Source organism: Pocillopora damicornis, chromosome 13 (genome assembly GCF_964200805.1).
Source record: "Pocillopora damicornis chromosome 13, jaPocDami1.2, whole genome shotgun sequence".
NCBI lineage: Eukaryota > Metazoa > Cnidaria > Anthozoa > Scleractinia > Pocilloporidae > Pocillopora > Pocillopora damicornis.
Window position 1 is genome coordinate 11,233,248 of NC_142682.1, and position 19,859 is coordinate 11,253,106.

General features: G+C 39.7%; 2 protein-coding genes across 5 annotated transcripts in view; one reads left to right on the forward strand and one right to left on the reverse strand.

Moving 5' to 3' along the window:
• LOC149035486 (uncharacterized) overlaps positions 1 to 7,930 on the forward strand; it is a 9,268-nt gene extending 1,338 nt beyond the window's left edge. The window contains exons 3-8 of the mRNA XM_089192698.1: positions 655 to 816; positions 1,076 to 1,153; positions 1,886 to 1,953; positions 2,415 to 4,991; positions 5,112 to 6,602; positions 6,932 to 7,930. Of these exons, the coding sequence (XP_089048824.1) occupies positions 655 to 816; positions 1,076 to 1,153; positions 1,886 to 1,953; positions 2,415 to 4,991; positions 5,112 to 6,590 (4,364 nt within the window). The 3' untranslated portion in view covers positions 6,591 to 6,602; positions 6,932 to 7,930. The remainder of the gene's footprint in view (positions 1 to 654; positions 817 to 1,075; positions 1,154 to 1,885; positions 1,954 to 2,414; positions 4,992 to 5,111; positions 6,603 to 6,931) is intronic.
• A 1,641-nt stretch (positions 7,931 to 9,571) lies between these two features.
• Positions 9,572 to 19,049, reverse strand: LOC113664670 (uncharacterized). Of its 4 annotated transcripts, XR_016182619.1 has the most exons (9): positions 18,519 to 19,049; positions 18,326 to 18,387; positions 16,921 to 16,986; positions 16,490 to 16,565; positions 14,394 to 14,442; positions 13,911 to 14,034; positions 12,325 to 12,487; positions 11,852 to 11,968; positions 9,572 to 10,823 (listed from the first exon to the last, which is right to left on the reverse strand). XR_016182619.1 is itself a non-coding variant. In XM_089192699.1 (8 exons), exons 3-8 carry the CDS (start codon positions 16,932 to 16,934, stop codon positions 11,942 to 11,944), a joined length of 453 nt encoding a protein of 150 aa, XP_089048825.1. In that variant the 5' UTR covers positions 16,935 to 16,986; positions 18,326 to 18,387; positions 18,519 to 19,049; the 3' UTR covers positions 9,572 to 11,941. The 4 variants fall into 4 exon arrangements, 1 of the variants encoding a protein (XP_089048825.1); XR_016182617.1 differs by having other exon boundaries at positions 11,852 to 12,487; XM_089192699.1 differs by having other exon boundaries at positions 9,572 to 11,968.
• Positions 19,050 to 19,859: the final 810 nt, after the last annotated feature.

A 19,859-nucleotide genomic window follows, 5' to 3' on the forward strand; every position in this document is an offset into this window, starting at 1 on the left:
TGGGCAAACCACGAACTCTTGTCACTCTCAGTACAATGCTTTTTTTTTTTATCAGAACATTAAAAAGTTTTAACCTTTTCGGTCCTGGCTTTGCTCTGCTTTATGCATTTTTTCTTAGTAACTCATGGAATTTTATATTCTAACTTGATATTTTGGAAAGCGTAACGCAGCTTTAAAAGGGTTTTTGGAAAGTCTCTCGACGTAAATGTAAACCGAACAGACTTGATCTGATTATAGCCAAGCTACAGCTAAAACTCCAAATAGCTTGCATATTTTAAAGTGAACAAAATGCACAGATAAACTCTCCTGAAGGGCGATTGTAAAAGAAATTTAGTTGAAATAGGATCTCCTGGTAAAACTTGTGATATTTTGGAAAACGTAAGCCAGGTGTAAAAGGGGTTTGTGAAAGCCTCTCGACCTAAATGTAAACCGAACAGACTTGATCTAGCAATAGCCAAGCTACAGCCCAGACTCCCAACAGCTTATACATTTTACTTAAACAAACTGTACAGGTATTAAACTTTTCTAATTTTTTTTTTCATTGCTTTAAGATCCTTTAACCTAAAAGTCGTTTGGATATATAAAGTTGGCATCATCCGTCAAGGGTCGTTTCACTCATTACAAATCATTAACACTAAAACGTTGTGTTTTCAGAAATAGCGAAAGTATGTGTGGAGAAAGGTAACAAAGAATACAGACAAGGAGAAGCTAATAAGGCGATAAACTCCTACACGGAAGGACTTAAAGTGAACTGCAAGGATAAACGACTCAACGCCAAGCTTTACAGCAACAGGGCAACAGCTCATTTCCGTTTGGGTAACAATTTCATATCTAAATATATAAATCTCTCATGCAGCGTTACAAGGTAACGGAATACACAATGTGCATCAAGAGAAGAAAAGATCGAGAAACTGCAGAAAAGTGGCATAAAAACATAAATCGCCCTGCAGCGAATGAAAATTAAGCAAAGAAATGATCCTCGTTACATTTTAAGTAATTGTAATTTTTTAAGGCTTCTTTGTTGTAACTCCATATGATTATCACTTTTTTAAACCTTATTTCCTGAATCTCATAGCAAACTACGTGGAATGTCTCGATGATGCAACAGTTGCCGTTCAATTGGAACCCTCGTTAATCAAAGCTATTAAGAAAGGTGGGTGTTTCAGACATAAGTCATCAACATTCTACTCTCTGATTTCGTCAAAAGAGGATTGTGTAGTTTGTGGCAGGTGACTGCACCCCAAGTATCAATCGTATCTGGTGTGTCAATGTCTGTTATGTGGGTAAAAAGCAGAAGAAAATGTCAATAAGCTCTCAAATACCGCTGCCTTGTTAGTTCACGTTGTAGAGCGCCGGAGGTCGAGGGTTTAAACCTCGACCGGACCAACACTCGGAGTCGTAAAATATCTGAGGAGAATGTGCTGTCACCCAAGCTACGACATCTGCAAATGGTCTGATATTATTGTCCCGGACATGAATGGAAGACCGTAAGCCCCGTTTCTTGCATCTTCTCTGTAACTCTTAGCAAGGGACGTTAAAAAACCCGGCAAGGAGGCCCTGAAAAATTCCCTTTCAAAAGTTAAACTGCTCAATGCAGTCTGCCTGAAAACTTCCCTGAAAAGTGCTGAAAAGCGCATAAGGGCACATTAAAATGAAGAATGCGTGAGATAAATTCATCGTTATCATCATCGGTTGAACCTTAGTTGGTAGCCACTTTGCATTAGCTCTTTATTGTTCCTTTTCAGTCCTTCTACAAGTTCAAATTTCCTTTATAATCAAAATCTTTGTTTCCAGCCAAATGACAAATTAAGTCCATTTTATCAATACTTTTATACCTTAACAGTGATAAATTACCTCGCACCACCAATTATTCCCTCCTTTTCAGGAGCCAGAGCTTGTGCCGAACTTTGCTGGTATAAAGAAGCAAGGGGCTGGTTGCATATGGGATTGACTGTATCCTTTAACGAATGTTTCAAACGTGATACGAGATGCAATGCGACTAATATTTCAAGAATAATCAATACGTTCCAGGCAGATTCTTCTACACATAGTGCGAGCGATGTTCTCTTATACTGCACTGAGCAGTTTAAAGAAGCTAAAATATTATTAAGGAGTTCTCTTGATTATTCCATGAAACTTTGCTGAAAAGAAGAGGCAATATTAACTAATTCCCAGAGTTCCTGCTGAATGCCCCTCATATTTCCATGACAACTGAACCTAAACTAATAAATGCACTTCAGAGCTATTCAACACTTTCGAATAACTTGAATTCAAATCTCTTCAAGAAACCCACGCTAGAATTATCATTCCAATTTGAAGGTTTTATCCAATACTCTCATTACTTTTAGAAAACACATTTCCATTGCATTTTTGCGAATCCGCGCATAATTTAGCAACCCTTGACACGTTTTAAGATTGAAAACAATAACGAAAGTCTGCTTCAATTAATGAGGAAATCGAATGCCGAACTAAGAGTCAAAGCAAACACTTATGCCAGTCTCGGATGTACTTACTATAATGTTGGGCAGTTCAACACAGCAATCGTGTATCTTCAGCAATGTCTAGAAATTGCCAAAGAACTGGGAGACAAGGCCGGAGAGGGAGCAAGTTATTGCAATCTCGGCAACGCTTATCAAGGTCTAGGAGAGTTCAAAACAGCCATCAAGTACCATCAACGTGATCTAGAAATTGCTAAAGAAGTGGGAGACAAGGCCGGAGAGGGAGCAAGTTATTGCAATCTCGGCAACGCTTATCAAGGTCTAGGAGAGTTCAAAACAGCCATCAAGTACCATCAACGTGATCTAGAAATTGCTAAAGAAGTGGGAGACAAGGCCGGAGAGGGAAAAAGTTATGGCAATCTCGGCAACGCTTATCGAGGTCTAGGAGAGTTCAAAACAGCCATCAAGTACCATCAACGTGATCTAGAAATTGCCAAAGAACTGGGAGACAAGGCCGGAGAGGGAGCAAGTTATTGCAATCTCGGCAACGCTTATCAAGGTCTAGGAGAGTTCAAAACAGCCATCAAGTACCATCAACGTCATCTAGAAATTGCTAAAGAAGTGGGAGACAAGGCCGGAGAGGGAGCAAGTTATTGCAATCTCGGCAACGCTTATCAAGGTCTAGGAGAGTTCAAAACAGCCATCAAGTACCATCAACGTCATCTAGAAATTGCTAAAGAAGTGGGAGACAAGGCCGGAGAGGGAAAAAGTTATGGCAATCTCGGCAACGCTTATCGAGGTCTAGGAGAGTTCAAAACAGCCATCAAGTACCATCAACGTCATCTAGAAATTGCTAAAGAAGTGGGAGACAAGGCCGGAGAGGGAAAAAGTTATGGCAATCTCGGCAACGCTTATCGAGGTCTAGGAGAGTTCAAAACAGCCATCAAGTACCATCAACGTCATCTAGAAATTGCTAAAGAAGTGGGAGACAAGGCCGGAGAGGGAAAAAGTTATGGCAATCTCGGCAACGCTTATCAAGGTCTAGGAGAGTTCAAAACAGCCATCAAGTACCATCAACGTCATCTAGGAATTGCTAAAGAAGTGGGAGACAAGGCCAGAGAGGGAAAAAGTTATGGCAATCTCGGCAACGCTTATCAAGGTCTAGGAGAGTTCAAAACAGCCATCAAGTACCATCAACGTCATCTAGAAATTGCTAAAGAAGTGGTAGACAAGGCCGGAGAGGGAAAAAGTTATGGCAATCTCGGCAACGCTTATCGAGGTCTAGGAGAGTTCAAAACAGCCATCAAGTACCATCAACGTGATCTAGAAATTGCTAAAGAAGTGGGAGACAAGGCCGGAGAGGGAGCAAGTTATTGCAATCTCGGCAACGCTTATCAAGGTCTAGGAGAGTTCAAAACAGCCATCAAGTACCATCAACGTCATCTAGAAATTGCTAAAGAAGTGGGAGACAAGGCCGGAGAGGGAAAAAGTTATGGCAATCTCGGCAACGCTTATCGAGGTCTAGGAGAGTTCAAAACAGCCATTAAGTACCATCAACGTCATCTAGGAATTGCTAAAGAAGTGGGAGACAAGGCCAGAGAGGGAAAAAGTTATGGCAATCTCGGCAACGCTTATCAAGGTCTAGGAGAGTTCAAAACAGCCATCAAGTACCATCAACGTCATCTAGAAATTGCTAAAGAAGTGGGAGACAAGGCCGGAGAGGGAAAAAGTTATGGCAATCTCGGCAACGCTTATCAAGGTCTAGGAGAGTTCAAAACAGCCATCAAGTACCATCAACGTGATCTAGAAATTGCTAAAGAAGTGGGAGACAAGGCCGGAGAGGGAGCAAGTTATTGCAATCTCGGCAACGCTTATCAAGGTCTAGGAGAGTTCAAAACAGCCATCAAGTACCATCAACGTGATCTAGAAATTGCTAAAGAAGTGGGAGACAAGGCCGGAGAGGGAAAAAGTTATGGCAATCTCGGCAACGCTTATCGAGGTCTAGGAGAGTTCAAAACAGCCATCAAGTACCATCAACGTCATCTAGAAATTGCTAAAGAAGTGGGAGACAAGGCCAGAGAGGGAAAAAGTTATGGCAATCTCGGCATCGCTTATGACAGTCTAGGAGAGTTCAAAACAGCCATCAAGTACCATCAACGTCATCTAGAAATTGCTAAAGAAGTGGGAGACAAGGCCGGAGAGGGAAAAAGTTATGGCAATCTCGGCAACACTTATCAAGGTCTAGGAGAGTTCAAAACAGCCATCAAGTACCATCAACGTCATCTAGAAATTGCTAAAGAAGTGGGAGACAAGGCCGGAGAGGGAAAAAGTTATGGCAATCTCGGCAACGCTTATCAAGGTCTGGGAAAGTTCAAAACAGCTATCGAGTACCATCAACGTTCTTTAGAAATTGCTAAAGGGGTGGGAGACAAGGCCGGAGAGGGAAAAAGTTATTGCAATCTCGGCATTGTTTATCGTAGCCTAAGACAGTTTAAAACAGCAATCGAGTACCATCAACGTAATCTAGAAATCGTTAAAGAAGTGGGAGACAAGGCTGGAGAGGGAATCAGTTATTGCCTTCTCGGCGGGATTCATCTCCGTCAAAGAGAGTCGAGAATGGCAATCGAGTGTTATCAATGTCACCTAGAAATATCCAAAGAAGTGGGAGATAAGACTGGAGAGGCGTGCTCACTCTGTTCCCTTGGAAGCAGTTATGAGTGCCAAGGAAATCTCATGAGGGCCTTTGACTATTATTACTCCAGTGTAGAATTGTATGATGATATTAGGGCCAGACTTCAACTCAACGATCAGTGGAAGATTTGTTATCGTAATCGGCACCAAGTAGCATACAAGGGTTTGTGGCGTATAAATCTCAATCGAGGTCAAGTTGTGAAGGCTCTTCTTGCCACAGAGAAAGGACGTGCTCAAGCTCTGAGAGATCTTATGATCACAAAATATCAGCCTGGAGATTCTTTAACGCCCAGCGCATCCCGCATTTCTCTGAGGTGGGTTCCATTGAGCACAATTTTCATAGCCATTAATGGACCATGCGTTTACTTCTGGGTTTGCCTTGGTGAAAATAATATCCAGATGAGGGAAGTACACGTCAACGATTATAAGTTTGAGGATGAATTGGAATTTTTCATCCAGCAACTGAACAAAACTGCTCTTGAGGAGATCGTTGCAAAAGATACTATTACAATCGAAAATCCTCCGCTTGACTCGCTGACAGAAGAGGAAGTGGCCAATGATGTGATCCGAGTTGATGTGAGGCACTCCCAATCAAGTGCTTTAAAGAAGCTGCATGACATCATCGTTACTCCTATTGCTGACCTGATCGAAGGCAATGACGAGATCACATTCGTTCCTGAGGGACCATTTAGCCTTGTACCTTATGCAGCGTTGCAGGACTCCAACTCATCATATCTAAGTGGTTCTTTCAGGATTCGTCTGCTTCCCTCTGTGACAACCTTGCAACTAATTCATGATTGTCCAACTGACTTTCACATGAAGACTGGTGCATTGCTTGTCGGCGACCCATGTTTCAAACATATCTTCTATGAGGGTAGACTTTTGGTGCAACTTCCAGGAGCAAGGAAAGAAGTAGAGATGATCGGACGTATCCTCAATGTTTCCCCCCTCACTGGAGAAATGGCAACAAAAGATGAAGTGTTAAAACGAATATCATCAGTGGCGTTAGTTCACATAGCAGTGCACGGTAAAATGGAAACTGGAGAAGTTATCCTGGCACCAAACACCACAAGAGATAACCCTCAGCCGCAAGAGAGAGACTATCTACTGACGATGAAAGATGTCATAGAAGCTGGGTTGCGAGCACGTCTGGTTGTACTTAGCTGCTGTCACACTGCTCGTGGGGAGGTCATGACCGAGGGTGTGGTCGGCATGGCGCGTGCACTTTTGGGTGCCGGTGCCAGATCTGTTGTGGCAACCTTGTGGGCGATTGGCGACGAGGGAACCATAGAGTTCATGAGTTTCTTCTACGATGCACTTACCGAAGGCAAGAAGGCCAGTGAAGCTCTCAATCAGGCCATGAAGTGTATGAGAGAAATTGAAAATTTCAAGGAGGTTTGGCACTGGGCACCATTTGTACTCATTGGTGACGACGTCAACCTGGATTTCGAGGAGATTTAGAAGCTGCAGCAAGTAATAATTCTGTTGATACATTCTATTCAGTACAAAGTTACATTAAATCATAATCTTTGCTCATATGTGAGCAGTGATACTTGCGTGTTATTTTCCTTTCAGTTGGGTTACGAATTTATCTTTTGCTCCAGCAAATTGAGATGCAGTACAATCAAGTGGACACGTTTACGATGATAACATTCTTTTTTGGAAACATGATGGGAGTAAAAAAGCAAATTTCTTTTAAAACAATCCTGTTGTGCAGTGTATCGTTTCATGTGCAAAGAAGTATTTCACGGCAACTCAACTATCCTCCCTAAACTTAGATTCTTTTTTTTTTTTTTTTTCAGGTGAGGCAGTTAGCATTGGAATCCCAGAGAGTTTTCGAATACCTACAAATGCTGAAATTTGGAGCAGAAATCAGTAAGCTACCGATGAAACCTTTGTCAAGAGTATTCTTTTCAAACCAGGAAGAACCAAAAGACGGCCAAAGTCAAGTTTAACAAGAGAACAGATTTCCATTCATTCAAAAGTTGCCTTTTTGCTTGTCTGAACTGCTTTTACGAGCTTAATCTTTGATATCCTTCTCAAACTACTGTTTGTCTGTTTGTTTTTTTTTTTGTTTTCATATGATATCTTAAAATTATCATGACTAGCTATGTGAGAAGTTATTTTCAATCTAAGTATTTTCTACAGAGAGGATTTGGGCGTAACATTTACGCCGAAGTTGAAACGTCTTGAAAACGTTTTCCAGAGTTTTTTACAGACTTTTTCTCAATCGGTTTAATCTCATGAGTGATATAAAGCTATTACAGCCATGTGCGTGTGTAGAGAATTTCCATAGGAATTGGAGAATAATCAGTTGTCCGATAGCTCGATTATCTTAGTCTTTGTCAAATGAAATTGTGATTGACTTTTCGAGGATTTATAGTCAGTCATTGGTACTTAAAGTTAGTTGCTGCCAATCAGAATTTGGTCTATCTAGACTTAAAATGACAGATTTTGGCCGTAATGGCAAAGATTTAGTCTTGGTACTAGTTAATTTTTTGGGATTTCTCCTTTGAATGCGGTAAATTGTGTTATTTTTTACAAGCAGAACGATGCATTTTAAGTATATTGTTTAAACTAATCGTCCAATGGCAAAACGAGAAGTTTTATTTTATAATTTTAGTTACGGCTTACAAAGCATTGAAGGAAGCTGAGAACGAGCCAGAAAGTTGAAGCCAAATGATTTTATTTAGTTTCTCCGATTAGATTGTTTACTTGCTATCTAAGTACAATAAACTAACATTTAAATGTCAAACAATGCAACAAGTCGCTTGGTATTTTGTTAACATGGAAGAGGAAATCAATAAGAAAGGGAAGAAAATTTCTGCATCAACCTGCATAGGCCATTTCTTGTCGTTTGAATTGGTATTCGCTTAACAACTTTTGCCCATTTCTTTTTGAATTTGAACAGGTTTACTGAATGAGAGATAAACTTCGATATTTTCTGACTCTAAAACTGCTAATATCGATCATTGGTAACCGTTTCTTAGGATGTCACGCGACGCACTTCTTTAGCACGTTATGTGACAGATATGATGTTTTGTCACATCTTTTCGTGTGGAGTACTGAGCGCACCTATGTCTCATTCGCTCAACCTCTCCCCATTTCCTTGGATAGAGTTATTAAATGAGATATAAACTTCGATATTTTCAGATTTTACATCTGCCAGTTTAATTGGCAGCCGTTCCTTAGGATGTCACGCAACGCGTTTTTTTAGCATGTAAAGCGACATTATGTTTCAGTCATATATCGTTGAAGGGGCAAGAAAAAAGAAATTACCTTTCACTTTGGGAGATGGTGCTTTATTCTGTTTATAGAAAGCGTCCTCATCATGGGAAGTACCTTAGGTCGGTGTGGTTCCCCGAGTGTAAAAAATATTTATGATATTTTTTTCCACGATTGCAAACTTAACTAAAACAGCCTGTTAAAAAACCGAAACTTTCTTGAAACTGAGGGCCGACCGATAAGAACTTTTTACGGCTAACGGTTAAAATTTTGGCCATTTTTCCTGCTTCAGCTAACCCAGAATAACACTAAATAACCCATTGTAGGAGGGAAAGATCTTTAAAGTTAATTTTTTCAACAACAAAGGGTTCCAATTTGTCGATTTTTACGCCTGATAGCCGGATTTTCGACCGATTTACGGCTAACGGTTAACCCCATGGAGATCCTCGACTGGGTGACGTGCAAGATGTGAAATAAAAACGTTTTTAGCATTTGGAACTCGAATTTAGAGCGCTGGTTTATGAGGGGTAAGGAAAACCGGGAAAAACAAACTGTGGAAAAATCGTGCAGGTAAGGGTCAACCTGGGAGAGACGGGCATGGGGAGAGTGTTTGTCGCTACGCATTCCTGTTCTGTTCAATCTGAGATGCTTAATGAAGCTCACGCATTATCACTTTCACCGCTTTTCAGCGGTGGTCTCTATTAAGCAGTTGTGGTCATCCTTGATTGAGTCCCATCAGCCTGTTCGGGTTGTATGGTACGGTTACTTAGGGCGGAACCACTCAAATAAAACGACGAATTCTCTCTGAAGTAAAATTTGTTCCATATTTGTCTCCCAAAATCAGTGTTAATAGTTAGAGTTCAAATATCCTCAACGCATCGCAAATTATCTTTCTTATCTGACAAATGTTACACAAGAAAATGACGCAAATCATTTCCTTAGTGATTACCAAGAGGTCCAGCTGTTAGAATTCTGCATCATCGTTTTTTTGCTATTATTTGATATATTTTTGAGCGATTTTTAAAATAAGCTTTACATGAAAAAGAAATGATAAATTAGGGTACAAAATGTTGTTTTCTTGTCTTTTGTTGTTAAAATTATTAAACAGTGATAACACTCAGTGATAACACTCAGTTACGGGTTAAAAACGGTTGCTCGATTGTACCGTCCTCGTAAATTTGTGAATGAATGAAATGGTTAGTTATGAGACAAAGAAGACGAGCTCTTTGATGTCACTTCCCTCTGGAGTGTACGCCGGTATTTTCGCAAGTTCCCGCCGAGATTCTCACGGGACACCTGTCTGGATCTCTCTCGGAATGCCGGTGAGGAGATTTGTAACAGGGAACCAGCGGGAACTCGGCCAGGGTCCCCGCGCGGATAAAAACGAGCAAAATTGAATGAAATCCGGTTTCGCCGGTAGTCCCACCAATCCAATATTTCACTTCCACCTCACTTTCCACTTCCGCTAGGTTTTTTTCGAGAAAGATCAGAGGTCTTCACGATGTTGGAGTTCGCTAGTTGTATATGAATATATTCGCGTGTGTGAAAGAAATCGGCCTTCGCCAAAACACTTTACGTATTCTATTTCCTACCGTTGGTTCTTTGCTCCTCAGTTCCAAACCCACACCTTTCCTTCCCAAATCTTTCCCCTAAGCACGGACTTCATTAATTCACAACATTATTTGGTATCGTGTGCCAATTTTTACTTTTCTTACTTTCAAAAAACAAAACACTTCCGCTTAAAACGCCTGAGCAAACCGCAATATTTTTTTTTTCTTTTTTTTCTTTTCTATATACTTGGCTTTTAGCCTAACGTAAACTACTTGCTCTTTTTGTGTATATTACTTTCCAATACCTGATATATTATCTTTAAAAAAAACCATCAAATTCAAATGTGTCAAAGAACATTAATCCATTCTTAGAATCCATAATCGTTTACAGAGAAATAGATTTACAAAAAACTCATCGTAAATTGCAAATGTTACCATTTGCCTCTCCATGTTTGCCAGATAATATAATTCCCATTTCCGAGGCCAGCAATAAAAATCCAAAATGTAAGTACTTTGTGTGCTTCCTTGCAAACTTCTCTACCACAAGCTACGTGGGTAATAAAGTTTAGCCCATAATTTAGAGTAGCTTTCATTAGGGGAGTAACATTTTGACTCAAAAATTTAAAATACAAAAACAACAACAACAGCCAGATACAGACTATATTATACTGTGGTAACAAACCAGGGAGACCTTTACCCCAACCTATAGCAGATCCCCGGTAAAGTGAACCAGTTAGTCTCAAAGTTTTACACTGGAACGTCAAAGTTGAAGCTTCCAAGAGTCACAACAGACGCCGTGAAATGGCGGCCTTGGCGGCAGTACTTGATAAAAGATGGATTGCGTAGGAGAGTCACGGCCAGGAACCAGGGTTGACAGCCTTTTGAAACATGCGCGACTGACGGGGCTCCCGACTAAAGCCTGAAAGGCAAAGAGAGAGGAACGGCAATATAGGCTGCGTTTGAGAGGTTTGGACGAGATCTGGAGGGACTTCGTCGAGTATTTCATGTTAATTACCCTTCAAAAAATTAGTTCATGAAAAGAAAGGAATCATAGCAATAGAGAAAATAGGCCAAAAGAGAGAAATTTCACTCGTACTTTGAGTAAGAAGGGAGACAAAATGTCTTTATTTCCTTCACTATTGTGAAAAAGTTTTTGTTAAAAGTCATTTAAAACAAATATTACAAAGCTTCAGAGCGTCCTGCCTCGATGCCAAACCTACAATATATAAGCTCTGTTGGAGATCCGGCGACAAAATAGATGCCTTAACACACAGTACTTGAAAACTAATTTTAACGTTAAGAACGGAATTCTAAAGCACTTCAGACTCAAGGTGAAAAAAAGGTCACACACGTAGGGATGTTTCTTTTTCTCCTCATGAAAGGCTTAAAACTGTTCTATATCACCCAGGATGCAATCATCTTTTTAATGGTCGGCTTGAAAAGTAACTGTCAGTGAGATACGTGTTATTTAGTTCCTCAAAAAACTGTGCAAAGTGGCAGAAAAGAAAGGCTAACTTTCAATATTCCCGTGTGACCACAGAATGGATATGAAATGAATAGTAACAAACCGAACACAGCTCGCATCGTAAGTTTCTTCTCAATGGTACCCATTTTTTTCAAATCTAACTTGGGGAATGGGGTACGTTTTCTGCCAAATTTTCCACGATTTCACAGTAATAACAACGCTTAACGGAAGAAAATTATGTATTTCTTGCCCTCCATGAAAATATCATTTCTAGTGTTCTGCTTGGTTGCTGAGTGCCGGTTGCCAGTGCATAAACAGCGCTGTGTTTTGATCTTATCAGAGAAACAGACGTGCCAATTGTCTCTAAGCTATAGTTGCCCATTCGTGCGCAGACTCATCTGTCTGATTATCAATCAAGCAAATCAGAATCCTAGGAATGCATCACCCCAGCCGAGTCGTGATTCTGGAGACAGTTTACTTACGCTCTTGCAGGAGCTGATGATCTTTTTGTCTGTCAATAAGCAACTGACAGAACACCAGCATCATGGGATGTCTGAGGGCAACCAGCACGGTCACAAAACCAAGGTATGCGACAAAAGCTAGAAAGAAAATTAAGAAACTTTGAAGTGAGGGTCGAAGGTTGTCCAGGATCCCATAGGTTATGCTTTGGTTAGTGCAACCCTCTCGAACAATCAGACGTGAAGCTATTACAAATCGCTACTGAGCCACTACCGTTTGCTGCGTTCTAGGCAATTTGTTGGATCTTGTCACCGAGGAATTTCTGCTTTCCTTTCCTTTCGTCGCTGAAGTCTTATAAACATTAATTTCATTGGTTAAAAGCTGTTATATGAAATAGTGAACAACATGGCAGCATAATAGGTCTGTATGTTGTATATCTTCCTTCACATAGCCTCTGCCATTTATAAATTGCTTGTACTGAGTGCGTGCTACGTACCTTTGTCCCAAGCCTGAAACCCTGCATCAGTGATGTTTGATCGATATGTGAGATGAAAATCACTCTTAAAAGCATGGCCTTTAGAATTCGCATAAAAGCAGAGAAAATTCTAAGAATTATGTTGTAGAAGAAGAAAAAGTACGACATGATGGAGAATAGCCGCCTGAAAGAGATGGAAAGAGACCAAAAATAAAGTGTACACGATACGGGCTGAATATTTTAAGCTAAGTGACCCATAAGCAAGATATGAATTTAAGAGAATTACAAATTAACCTGGATGCTACCAGTACAACACACAACCAACAACCACAACTACAGAAACAACAACAACCATCACAGGAACGCAAACAACAACACCCATTACCACCACAACAAAATGAATAACAACAATAAACACCCAAACAACGATAAAAATGTAGATATATGCCAAAAACCTTCTTATCAGAGACGTCTCTGTCGGCGACGTTCAATTAATCTACCGCAGCTTTGTATTGAATGTTCTCTCAGCGAGGCGTGAGTTGACCACTAAATATGACATATACAATTAACACGATAATAAAATTTGCTACGCCATTGGTCATAAACAGCCAAATAGGACCGAGCGGAGTCCAATACGGTTCTGTAGTCGTACCAAAATTTGAAAAAGAAACAAGACATCGGTTGTGGTTCTAAGTTTTCATTAAAAAGAGAAAAAGAAAAAAAAGCAACAGTTACTCGGCGAAATGCGAGACAACAGTACATGAAGCGTTCTGTCCACTTACACAGGCATGACGTGTTAAGTGTCCCTTTAACTGTCCTATTACACTGTCCAATTACAAACATGACACTGTCCTATTAGTGCTCAAGTCAAGCTGGTGATCACCAATCACGTTCAAGAATTTCGCTATAGTTTTGATTAGTGCACTAATGGGACAGTGTATGGTTTACGTTATGCTTGTAACTGGCCATTTAACGCAACATGCCTGTGACTATACGCGTTATACAAGTGCTGTAATAATTTTGTCAATCACTTAATGAATTACGGACCGAATTAGACTGCACTCTGCCAGGCCTAGTACTAGTTATAAATGCCTACACGTGTATGTTACGAGTAGATCAGTTGTTCAGGGCGTGCGTATCACGCAACAAAGATTCAGCAAATATACAACAATATAAGTCGAGTCACAGAAGACGAAATGTGTTAGAAACAACTGGAACAACACCAGAAAAATAGCCAAGGCCAAAGTGGGTCTTTAAAAACAACATTCCATGAGTAATAGATCGCGTCCCCTGCATCTTGTTTTGATGCTTAAACAATCTTTAGAGTTGCATTCTGCATGTAGTAGAGTATTTTTCAATTGAGTGTCGAAAGTAATCGATGATTGCTTCGATTTTGCTTAACCTCGCCGTGTGATTGGTCCAGAAAGTTCGCGCCACCTTCTAAACCAATCAGATTCAAAACTTGAACGAATCGTGATTTGGTCACTCGCATTTTCCCGCCTTTTATACAGTACGCCCACAACGATCATACGACAACAATGTGATGCAATCATATGACTCATTCTTAAGATTCAAATCGATACAACATACACATCGGTAAAACTTACAACGAAGCAATTCCGGTCTCTTTCAAATGTTTCCATAATTCTGGGCTGTGCAATTCTTTCGATTTGAAAACGATTGCCAGAGCAGCAGCCATGGTTGACAGAAAAATTTTCAGGGTGCCAAAACCTAGAAAAAAATCGAAGATAAAACATCACAGAGCTTCATGGTAAGATCTCATTTGTACCAAGAGCATTGCGAAATTACGAACCCACCTTACAGTATCAACAATGACTTAAAATTTGCAGTTTCATAAAATACTATTATTTCCCTTTAACGACCGCGTTGCCTCTCAACTATGGTTTAATCATAGACAATCTGAATCTCTTCAAATTTAAGTTTTGGCAACAACATAAAGGTGTCGTTTCATGAATCTACGGTAAACAGTTGACTGTTTTTGGGTTAGGGGAGGGGTAGGTGGCAATTGCTCAGATATTGATGTCGATGCATTTAAGATACTGTGTGACATAAAATTCATTTTATTATACCAATCAATGCGTACGCTATCTGATATCCAGAAAATCGGAGACTCTTCCCCTAGCAAAGATAACAAGAAAAAAAGGTAACAATAAAATCTTAATGAAACACTAACGCACAAGACATTGCAGATAATTATTCTAGCAACATACAGTTTGCTTGTCACATAACAAGCGTACTAGGTGGCTTGATTCGTCAACGAATTCCTTCTCGTTATAAATTTGTGCACTAAACCGTAAACAGAAGTCTTAAGGTCCAACCAAGGACTCACACAATTTTTACCGGGTTTAGAGTTCTTGAAAATCTTCATTGTTTTATTTCTGTCGTCTTCCTGTGTTATCCTAATCATCTTTATGGTTTTTATTTTCCCCATCACTACTATTGTCATCATCATCATCATCATAATTATTATTATTATTAGTGTCTTAAATACTAGAGCTATCATCATCATCATCGTCATGCCGCAATGATTCGATTTAGCGTCCAGGCGCTCACTTACTTTTGGTACTTCAAGAAAGGGCGCTTATTTGAAACAGGGCGCTTGTTAGGGACACGGCTCTTTTTTTTATTGTTTTGTTTTTGTTTTTGAGAAACAGAAAAATGTGAGGAACAGGGCTTTGATGTTTATTTGAAAAGCATCCAGAAGACTGGAAAATGGATTTGTTGTTCCAGGATCCATCCTGACTACAACGGCTAGCCAAGCAATCATTGCAAAACTTATAGACGAATTCATTCGTTTGAAGGAACTGTGTATTCACGTAGACATAATTGTTCACAGACTGAGAGGAAGACCACTGTTTTTGTAAAGAGGCTTTAACCCCTTACATCCTAACATCACAATGCATATTCGCCATACTGTTCCCTATACATTTCCTAACATGCTGACAGGGAAAAATCATGTAAAAATCAAGAGCTTCTTTAACTGGTGATCATTTCCTTTATTCTCGTGACCTTAATGTTTGATTCAGGGGGATATTCTGAAGAGAAATTAGATGTTAGTCACTCTTAGGGGTTAAAGGGAACAATTTAAGAAAGATGAACTACGGTTGATCTCAATGTCTACACATTCTAACAGTGTGTGTTTTCGTTATAGGGATGCTTGTTGTAATGAGGGTGCTCACGCAGTAGGGGCGCTAGTGATTATTAACAAAACAGAATACAGGGGGCGCTCACAAGCCGAACGGGACGCTTAATGAAATGAGGACGCTAAATCGTATCATAACGGTTATCTGTATCTTTATCATCCTTTATATCATTAGAAGTATTATCATTGTTAATTATCATTATCATCATTATTATCATCGTTATTATTTTCTTTACCATGATTACAATTTCATTCCAAATATCCAGTCCTTTCGTACCAACCGTCGTTTCGTAACTAAATTCGGACAGTTCGTACCCAGTTTGGGCAAAGGCAGTTCAAGTTTCCAAACAGCCACCGTTAATATGCAAACATGTTTACTTTGTGCAGTGGGCGAAATATAAGGACTTGTATGGAAACGAAAAGTCGCCTTCTCGACCTAAAAATCTGAACTTGTTTTCAGTACAAATAAAGTTACCAAGCTATTCCTATGTAACGTCACAAATCGACCTTATGTTTAACATACTTAACATGGAAAACATACTTTCTTAGTAAGGGTGCGAGACAACTCAACCGACTGGGTACCAATGGTCCTGGAAACGACCGGCAACAAAAAAACATAGAGCGCACTTTTGAATAGGGAGTTTAAGAAAACCACGACAGCGAAAGCGACGGCGACGGGAATGACACGACACAAAACTTTTAATAAGCAGAACAACGGCTTTGCACGTAGGTAGAAAATCTTTGTAAATTTCTTTGTGTAAATCTGCAGAACAACAACGTGAAATGACCCAAATTTGCGTTCTCTGGAGAACGTGAACGGCGACGGCTATTTTTTTTAAACTTCCATTTCTAATTTAACGCTGTGTACCATATTCAGTTTCGAGATATTTTGACAGCGAGGAAGAAAGTACATGACTTTAGAGTATCGCGAGATTCGTAGGTAAAATATAAGTTAATTTTTAACCAACCGCTGTCATCGTTTCTTAAACTTCCTATTATCCGTTATTTAACCACAGTACGTACCACTGAAGATGCGGGTGTCAAGAGCAGGTCCTTTGAAAATGTTGTTTGCCCTTGATACAACTGAAGAACGTGTTCTCTGAAATAAATGTTAAAACATTGGACATGAGTGCGTTGGTTCAGATATCGTTTACAACAACAACAACTCCATTTAGCAAGGGTGCATAATTGCCACGGAATACTTTATTTTAATAAACAGGATAAAAAATGGAAAGGACCATCAAGCAGAAATGCGAGCAAGGATATTAATTGAAAAAAAATTTATACATATACATTTGTAATTTCATCACCTTTCCCCTGACACTGAATTTGTAACGACCTACATGTGGAGGAAGCCGTAAAAGCGAAAAGTCTTCCTCAATAAAAAAAAATTGAGAACACGATGACTGACTCAGGAGAAGCTTCAATGTTTCCAAATTAAGATGAAAACTCACCGATGGCATTTCATGAAGTGGAGGGAGAAATGACAGCAGACAAGACAAGTCCTGCTTTTATTCCGCCTGCAAGAAAAAAAAATTACCACAAAAATTTACCATCTATCCAAGTCTATTTACTCATCTGTCGTTCGTAATAGTATTTCCTGTTTAATTGTCTTATTAGCGGTTGTTTGAAGCCCTGAGTTAGGATTGTATATTTTTCTTTTTGGTTGGTGTGTCTGCTGGTTTGTTTTCCTTTCTTGCTGGTCTGTTTCAGGAAGGTTTGGGTCGGGTAGAAAACGGGAAGGAGGTTTGACTCGGGTCGAAAACAGGAAACAGGTTTGGGTCGGGTTGAAAACGGGAGGGAGGTTGTACCGTTGTACTTATGTCCCCTTATGTTAGATAGATCCTCTGACGTAATGTGATACAGTGGCCTATCATATCTTGTGATCTATCGAGCAACACGCGGCTCGGGACTGGTTAAGAGACTCCGTTGTAGTTCTGTCTTTATGCAAAAGTACTCATTCAAGGGGGTCGGAATAAGTGGAAAATTTGAGCAGTATTTTCCAGTAACAACGGATGAACAACTTCCTGCTGATTTCAGGAAAACTTGCTATCTGCATGATCATTGCTAACCAGGCCATTGGCCTTTCTCTCACACACATTACTTCCCTGCAGTTTTGCTTTACCTACAGTCTTCATTGCTCGACTTGCAACTCTAGTGACAAAAGCTCAATGTATTGTCATGTCATAATTGATTTATTTTCTTTAATAGTTGAAGATCATAGATTATGATTCGTCGACGCATAATTATATGAGTTTTGTATTTTTCAATATATACCCTTCTTATCACGTTCATTAAGGAAAGAACTGCCATGAAAACCTGAGTAGAACGTAACACATTAGAAGGGAACACCAGCATGTGATTCCTCCATGAACTTATGCTGTTGTTTTAACATTAAAATTCTCCTGCTATGAACTTGCAGCTAATTTGATGTTTGACTCCAGACAAAGATTTGCACTTTGTAGCATTCAAAAACTCTTCCACAATATTTCTGAGATCCATTCTTATAACACCCAATCTTCTGTCTCTAACAAATTTTATAAACAAAGCTCTTGATTGTCAACTCGACCGCTGGCACTCTTTCCCCAGAATTGGAGAGAATAGCACTCGAGTTACCTGTGGGCTGGAAACTTTTAATCTGTCTCGAAAGTAATACACAAAATGCATTTATGCATGTAGGTATGTATGAGGAAAGAAATCAAACACAAAAACAGTAATGAGCGTGATAAACTAATGACCATGGTTACGATGATGGTGGAGCGGATAGTGTAATTCACCCCGTAAGCAAGTCGCACAGTCAGTCAGTCAGTCAATCAGTCATTCTGCCATCACAGTGTCGATAAAAATGATCCAACTCACCTAAAAGATCGTTAAAGCGCTAACCAATGTTGTCGAAATGAATTGTGTCGAAAATTTGAAATCTAAACGTGAAATTTAGATAAAGTTAAAACAATTTTTTTCAACAAACGACTGGGTGTCACTTAAATCATCTCCTTATTCAAATGGTTCCTGTTCATGGCTCAAAGACATGGCGCGAACTGAACATCTCTACCTTTCCTTGGTTTGTAGAAGCGACGAAGCAACCTTGAAAACCAGTTTAATCCAACCATATTCCCCCTGTTTGAAGCGACACAAAAAGAAATTATAACACCGATCTGGAGTAATTAGAAAATCATGATCATCTGAATGACCTTATGCAAAAACGAAAGAAATTGATTCACTTGATTCATTCATCACCAATGTATATATCAATGGCCGCTCTTTTCTTTACGTACACGTTCTTTTCAACCGAACATGACAGCCTTACACGTGGGCCAAAGGAATCAAGGCTCATTGGAGCGCTTTCCAAACCAATCACAAAGAGTAATGGGTGAATTGAAAGATTCGACTATAAATCTAAAAGCGTTTAGTCAAAAGTTCTGCGGTCTGATTGGCTTCGCTAATCCTTCACTATTTAACAATAAGAGTGAAAGATTTCTATTTGAGGAACAGACCGAACTTTCTATCGGTGTACCGGCATAGTAACCTACTCGAGTTATTGGGAGAACACGACAAAAGTTTGTAAATCACTCACCTCAGGCTCTTTATTAACAAATTTTTCCCGCTTTCTTTTAACATCCCAGGTTAGTTTTCTCGCCGGTAAACCTATAACTTTGCGGTCTATTGCTTTTACAGTATAACTTAGAACAAAGCAGATGGCTTAGCCAGTACAATAAACAGTAGGGTTTTAACCAATCAGGGCGTAGTATCTAAGTTATTCCATAACGCGTAGCAGTTATGAGTGCGATGTCTGAGTCGATCAAAACGCAGAGAAAATCCCAAGCGACAAATCTCACTGGTTTAGAATAAACCAACAAATCGTAGAAAACTTAGCAACAAGACAGGCTGGTGCAAGCAGTAACTCCTCCCCAATCTCCATCCATGGACAGCTTTTTTATAGCCAGCGTTCAAAACTGTGAGACGATTGTCACGAAAATCGCGAGTTATCGACGAAATATTGTGCCATAGAAACTCTTGTCTTGTAAATGCCGAAAGTAACCATTATCATTTTGTTAATGCTTTACTTCGCTCTGTTATTGGTCCAGAAAACTTGCACCTCTTTTTCAACCAATCAGATTCAAAACTAAAACCAATCACGACTGGGTCGCCCGCGTTTTCCCGCGTTTCAGGATGTTTGGTCGTTTTTTACTTGGACTTGTCGTATGGCTCTGTAAGGTAGAAGCTGTTGTTAAGACAATCGCGATAGAGTACTGAACCATTCAAACAAGTTTTGCCTTAGGCGATATATCGTTTCAACTCAGCGATATATACTATCATTACGTATCTTGTTTCCTTATACAGATCTCCAGGAAAGTTTCAATTTTCTTCCGCTTATTTTGCGAGAGAGTGCTGG